Source organism: Empidonax traillii, unplaced genomic scaffold (assembly GCF_003031625.1).
Source record: "Empidonax traillii isolate 1590-97213 ecotype Southwest subspecies unplaced genomic scaffold, ASM303162v1 scaffold887:size345335, whole genome shotgun sequence".
Classification (NCBI taxonomy): Eukaryota; Metazoa; Chordata; class Aves; order Passeriformes; family Tyrannidae; genus Empidonax; species Empidonax traillii.
In genome coordinates, this window is record NW_020956080.1 from 16,871 (window position 1) to 23,628 (window position 6,758).

The 6,758-nt window shown below is 51.9% G+C and overlaps 1 protein-coding gene across 1 annotated transcript in view; it reads left to right on the forward strand.

The window, feature by feature from the left end:
• The first annotated feature begins 2,137 nt into the window (after positions 1-2,137).
• NECAB2 (N-terminal EF-hand calcium binding protein 2) overlaps positions 2,138-6,758 on the forward strand; it is a 67,458-nt gene continuing 62,837 nt past the window's right edge. The window contains exon 1 of the mRNA XM_027902546.1: positions 2,138-2,345. Within this exon, the coding sequence (XP_027758347.1) occupies positions 2,148-2,345 (198 nt within the window). The 5' untranslated portion in view covers positions 2,138-2,147. The remainder of the gene's footprint in view (positions 2,346-6,758) is intronic.

The following is a 6,758-nucleotide window of genomic DNA, read 5'->3' on the forward strand; positions in this document are numbered from 1 at the left end:
CCAGCAGCACGGGGTGACAGGAGAGGCTGCCAAAGCCCTGGGGCCTTGGCTGCAGTTGTGTTTTTTGCACAGGACAGAGTCTCCTGTCTCCCTTGGCAAGAAGCAGGGGATGATTTTTGGCACACAAATCAAAACGTGAGGTCTGTGGCTCTGCCCTCCCCCTTGGCTGTGGTGTGATATGGGCTGGCACCAGCCTGAGCATATGCCTTGAGGGTTCCTCTGTTTCCTCACCTGGATCAAACAGTCTTTCCCACTCTTTTTCTCAAAGGAAGACTTCAGCTTCATAGGAACTTGGAAATAGCCCCAAGGAACACAACCCAGTACAGATGGCTGGCTTCTTCCTAATGCCTGAACGGCTGAAACTTTTTCTGTCTAGATCCATTTAGGAGGAAAAATGAGTATTTAAATGCTGTAGAGCTGGTTTTGAATTGAGAAGAACTGATTTTGACAAAAGCACAGAAATAGCCCCAAAATTCCAATCCCAGTATGAATGAAACCCTGGAGTTGGCTGAATTGGTTAGAGCATGGTTGTGTTTGATCCCTGCATGGGCCATTCACTTAAGGACTTGATCCCTGTGAGTCCCTTCCAACTCAGAATATTCTGTGAATCTTCATGGCAAATGGAAAGGAAAATCCAAAGAACCATGTTTACAAACTTACTCAGTCAATAGTTTTAATTGACAAGCTTATGTAGTAATCCTAAACTGGATATGATCAGTACAGTCTGAACCAGCCATTTAGTGGAGGAAAGTCTAAAGGAGAAAGAACACAGGGACAGTCTGAGGATTGTAGGAGTACAAAAGGGCACAATAGTTCTGGCCACCAGAGGTACAGGCCCATGAATTTTTTATTGCTGGATAAGGAAACCCTGAAAGGTGAGAGCTTGGTGAAAGAGGGGCTCAGCCCATGGGTGTCCTGACCTACTGCTAGGCTTCTCTGTGCCCCTTTTGTTTGAAAGCTTTTCAAGAGCTTCCAGCTATTGTGCATGTACTCCAGCAGAGAGAACCAGGCTCCCACTCACTTTTCTTTGAGCAGCAGCTGAAAGGAAAATGCACATTTCCCACCTGTCACCTCAAACACAGAAGTTTCACCCTAATTTACCCAAATAAAGATGTGTGGTTAGAAGAGGAGGCTAAATAATTCCTCTAGGTGGGCTTTTCTGGCCTGGGGGGTCTGGGCTCTGCTGCACTGCAATGTGTAAACTCTGCTGAAAGAAATAATTTACTGATGTTTGTTTCTCTGCAAGCAGTGGTTGGTCAGGTCTCTTGGATCACACTGTCCCTTATTTGCAGGTCAGGCACACAACTCAGTGTGGGAAGTGTGGAAGGACTGCATGGGGTGCTGGGATTTCTGGCTCCTGTGTCAGGGATGTTCTAATCTGGGGATGTGGCCCTGGTGGAGCATTAAGTCCCCTCGAGCTGCGTGTGAGGGGTCTGGCTGCTGCATGTGGGAAAGGCCATTTGGAGCCTTTTGTGGCTGCTTTGGAATTTGAGGGGACCCTCCAAGCGTGTCTGGGTCTGAGCTCTCTGGCTTTGGTGCCTTTATGAGTCGGAACTCAAACTGGGAGCATCTCCAGTGGGGAGTGGGAGATGAAGTGATTCAGGGCCATTTTGTCCAGAAGACTTATTGCCCCTACTGCAAGTCTAAATCCTGACCTGTGTAGCTGAGGACAGGAGTATCACAAAGGAATATCCTCACAAAACAGGGTTAGAAATATCTGTCCAGCTGACCACTGTAGCCATGGAAGCTGCAGTACCCCAGGTGGAATGGGGGCTGTTCGTTGTATAGGGGCTTTCTGGAGCAGGGATAGGTGGTCAGGGCAAGTTTTATTTACTAGCTAGAAATTTGTTCTCTTCTGTCCTTACAAAGAGCCGCTGTACAGCTGTAGGGAGGCTGTGGAGGAGAGTGAACATGCCATAGGAATAGTCTTTTTGGACAGAAAATGCCTAAAAGGGTGTTTTGTGCTGGAACCCGGGTGGTCTGAGCTGCCCTCACCCCAAAAACCCCCCTCTCGCTCTTCGGGCAGCAGCCCCGCCAGGGTCCCCCCCGGACCCGCCCGCCGAGCGGCTGCGGGAGGAGGAGGAGGAGGAGGAGGAGGTGGAGGAGAAGGCGGGGGATGCCGGTGGCGGGATGAGGCCGCGCTGAGGATGTGCGAGCAGGCAGCGCGGTACTGCCGGGCCGGTGTGCAGAAGCTGCTGAAGAAGCCGGCCCCGGCGCTGCGCGGGCTGGACGGGCTGCTGCGCTGGGCGGCGGGCAGGATGGGCGACAAGGGCCTCTCCGACAGGGAGCTGCTGGCCCCGGGAGCCACCGCCGCCCAGAGGAAGGGCACCTCCGTCATCCTCGATGTGAGTGGCCCCTGCTCCCCTCGCCCCGGCTCCTGCCTCCCTCCCTCCCTCCCTCCCTCCCTCCCTCCCTGGCCGCGTCCCGCGCGGGAGTGGGGTCGTTCCTCGCCTCCTGCATCCCCCGGCCCGGCCGTACCCCGGGTCCTGCAGCCCCCAGCTGGGTGGGCACGGGGGTCCCGCACCCACCCAACCCCCTCGGGACCGCCGTTATCTGCCGGGTCCCGGAGCCGCGGGGCAGGAGGGGTATCCCGGCCTCTGGGACTGCGAGCACAGGCTGCACGGACACGGGGGGCACCCCGGAGCCCGCACCCCGAGCCGCTTGGCAGCAGGGTTATTCCTCGATCCACCATCCGCGGATGGCTGGGGATGGGATGCACTCCAGGACCTGCCTCTCCCGGGCTGTCTTTGCAGATTCTGTGCCCTGGGCTGAAGGGGTTACACCTCCTGGACCGGCTGGGCACTAAGGGGGCAGCCTGGGTCCCGCGTCCCTTGCCCACTCACTGGGAGAGTTGGGAATAAGGTGCACCTTGGCCCTTTATCTCCCAGATCGGCTGGGTATGGGGTGCAGGCTGGATCCTGTACCTCCTTGTTTGTTTGGGGGTTTTTTTTGTTTGTTTGTTCGGTTTTTTGTTTGGTGTTTTTTGTTTGGTTGGTTGGTTGGTTGTTTGGTTTTTTGTTTGGTGTTTTTTGTTTGTTTGGTTGGTTGGTTGGATTTTTTTGACCGGCTGGGCACAGAGATTGTAGTTTGTGTTCTTCATCTCCCGGCCAGCATCCTGAAGTCTTCGGATTGGCTGTGCATTGGGGTGCCCCCTGTTTCCTGCATCCTCTGACCAGGCTGGATGTGGGTGTGCACCCCGGGTTCTGCTGTGTTTTTCCCGGGTCCTGCATCCCTTGAATCAGCCGGGATAAGGATGTACTGTAGGTCCTTAGTCCTGGTGTTAGCCTGAGTGAATGGAGATGCAGGACTGCGGGTCCCTTTGCCAGGTTTGGGGGAGCTGGTAGGGATGTGCTGAGCGCCTCAACTGCTGCATCTATAGACTTTCTGATTAGGGAGCTAACGAGGCTATTTGCACTTTAATGAATTGGGAGAACGGGGTGGAATCAACCAGAGTGCAAACGGTGTAATTACAGTCTTTCTACAGCATCTAGTAATTAAACACACAGATCCTCAGCTTTGCCATCTCCTAGCATCAAAAAAAAAAAAAAAAAAAAAACAGTGAAGGCAAAAATAAACTCCTGAAGCATTGGCTGTAGTAAAGGATAACTCGTGCTCTCCTCCAGCCTCCCCAAAGAGAGGATAGGCAGTAGTAGCTCTTCCAAACAAGTCCTTGCATTTTCTAAATAATGTGCTGAATCTTCCACCACGTCCCCTGTAGGCACTGGTGTGGGCTGGAGAGTCCAAAACTCATTCCACCCCTGAGCACCCTGGGCTGAGGAGCGGTTTGGTCCCCTGAGGAACCCTCGTGCCTGTGTCTGGTGAGCTGCCCGAGGCAGCTGGGAGAGCAGGGTGTTTGTGGGATGGTGCTGCCCGGTGGAACGGGCTGGCAGGTGGGCAGTGCAGGCTGTGGGGAATGGGCTTTATGGAGGAACAGAAAGGACAAGTGCAACTAATACTACCGTGTCGTTGGGGTTTTTTCCTGGTTTTTGTTGTTGTCATTTTGTTTGGGTTTTTGTTTTGGCTTGGTTTTTCCTCTGTGTGTTTGTTTTTTCATCTGCCCTGAAATTACTGAAATCTTACAATAGTCTGGGCCTCAGAGCATAAATACAATTATAAATGCAAATAATAATACAAACATTAAATACCACTGGGGAGCACCATTAAGTTTATAAAAAAGGTGCTTGAATTAGGACTGTTTTGCCACCAAAATGGTATCTTTTCCATTCAATTTTAATATCTTTAAGTGAATTTTTTCCACTTTGAGGTTTGAGCTCGGGAAGCCAACCACGAACTTTCAGAATGGGAAGCACAGTAGAGTATTGTATTATTTCAGTGGGAATTACAATAGAACTGGCTGTGCAGCTCCTGATCATTTTTCCCTTTCACAATGGTACTGGGAGCCCTTTCTCACCTGCTGAGAGTGGAAATGGATGCTGGAAATGTAAGACTTGTGGCCTTAGGGGTTTTTTTTTCCTCCTTCCCTAGAAGTTGATTATCTCCCTTTTCTGCTGTCACAATAGCAATGCCAGTTGAATCTGTGGCTTCACCGTGACAGGCTCTTCAGGTGCACTGTGAGACCCTCCTGTCATAAAAAGGGTTTAAACGTGGGAACATGTATTTAGCTTCATTTTCACACATTAGCAGGACAGTAACAAGCATCCCACTGAATGCTGAGGGGTGAGAACCTGTTTTCCCATTAACTCCTTCGGGTTCTCTCATTACTGCACACAGCAGTGCAGCTCCTTGGTGGGGGAGGATGAAGTGAAAGACCTGAGGATTTGATGTTTAACTAACAGCCTTGCAGGAGCTGCTGTGCTACGTAGGCAGCTCCTTGGGGGCTGGGGGAGGGTTAAGCTTGGGTTTGGCTCTGGATTAGATAAGATGGCTCTGACACTAATAGCACCTTAGTCACGTTTTCTTCCTTTTCTGGCTTGCTTTTGATTCAGCCGTTCCCAGTGTTCTTGTTCTGACTTCTCCTGAGGGTGGCTGGTGGGTCAGACCAAAGTTCCCTGTGCTCTTTCCACCAGAGAAACAAAACTGTGCTGTTGTGGGGCAGAACTGAAGAAACAGGGTTAGATGTCTTCTGCCATCAAGCTGCCACTTGGAGGATGAATCCTAACTTTGGGCTGGCTTCAGTGGTTTTCTTTTATTTTGCCTTTTAAGTAAAGGATTAAAAAAGGTTGAATAATGCTCACTAGTTCAGCTCAAAGCTATAGGTTTCCAAGCGCAAAAAATAGCTAAAGTTGCAGATTAACTGAACCCTGGTAACAATCTAATGAAGAAAAGTCCTAAGCATTGCCAAAAGTAGGCAGCAAGGAAAACCAGGGAATGAGAGCTGCTCCTCAGTGGTGGTGGTAGAGATGGAGGTGATAGAAAACATCATTTTGAATTTCATGGTCAGCTTTCACGGTGTTGGTAAAATCAGCAGGAGGGGTTGGGTTTGAGCAAGGTACCCATCCTGGTACTCCCTCTGGTGCCTCTCTCTGGGTCTGGAGCACACACAGCTGCTCAGACTGGGAGAGCCCAGGGCTGGCAGCACGAGCAATCTGCTGCAGGTATTCCCACTCACACCACGAGCTGGGGACAGACACTGCATTTCCAGTGCTTTCTGCACCCCCAGCAACAAACCCCCTTTACTGGAAACAGTCATGCTCAGCTGCTGCTCCAGTCCACGTGTGGTGACGGTAGCATTTCCAATCAAGACCAAATCCTCAAATGTCCCAGGGCTCATGAGAAGGAGGATGGATGGTGTGGGTGTGTGTTGGGTGTGTGTGAGCCAGGGGGAGAGCCTGTTTGCCCAGGGTGAACAGGGAGTGTGCAATGTGGAGCTGAGGTGGATGGCTCCTGAAGTGCAGCAAATGGCCAGGCAGGTATTGCCCTGTCTGGGAGTTCTTCAGCACAGCCTGACCGATTGTCCTGGCTCATCTCCTCCTGCCTCAGTGTCAAAAGCCAGCAGGAGAGGGGACTGCAGCACGTGGAGGGCCTGGCCAGTCCCAGCAGCTGCAGGTGAAGATGCTCTGGAAGGAGCCAAATCTGATCTGCACTTTTCAGCCCCATGGGATTGAGTGAGGTGTCTGGAAAAAATACAGTGAATTTGATTTGTGCCAGGGGTTCATTTTCAAATGGAGATCCAAGAAATGCCAGTTTTCCAGCTGTTTCATCAGTAACACCATTTCCAGTGCAGCCCTTGCTAGCAAAGTTATTGCAGCCACAGGAATCCCTGGAACCCCTTCTCAATCCTCTCCTGCTTCAACCTTTTTCCTCTGGTTTTGGTTTATTTGTTGGGGTCTTTTTTTAAGGTTGGTTCACTCACCTTCTCACTTGTTGGAGTCTTTTTTTAAGGTTGGTTCACTCACCTTCTCACTTGTTGGAGTGAACTGGGAGGGCAGTTTCCCTGCTCCTCAGTCCTCCCTTTGTGAAATCTTTCCCACACTGTTCCCTGGGACCCTACCTGCAGGGCACAGCTGGAGAGGAGGGCAGGGCACAGCTGGAGAGGAGGGCAGGGCACAGCTGGAGGGGAGGGCAGGGCACAGCTGGACAGGAGGGGCAGGGCAGGGCACAGCTGGAGGGGAGGGGCAGGGCAGGGCACAGCTGGAGAGGAGGGCAGGGCACAGCTGGAGGGGAGGGCAGGGCACTGCCAGGCTCTCTGCCTTCAGGAACTGCTCAGTGCAAGGTGCACAATCTCACAGCAGAGACCATGCTTCCCCTTCTGATCTGCAGGGCTTTGCAAGTGGGGGCCTGAAATGAAGCTGCACCCA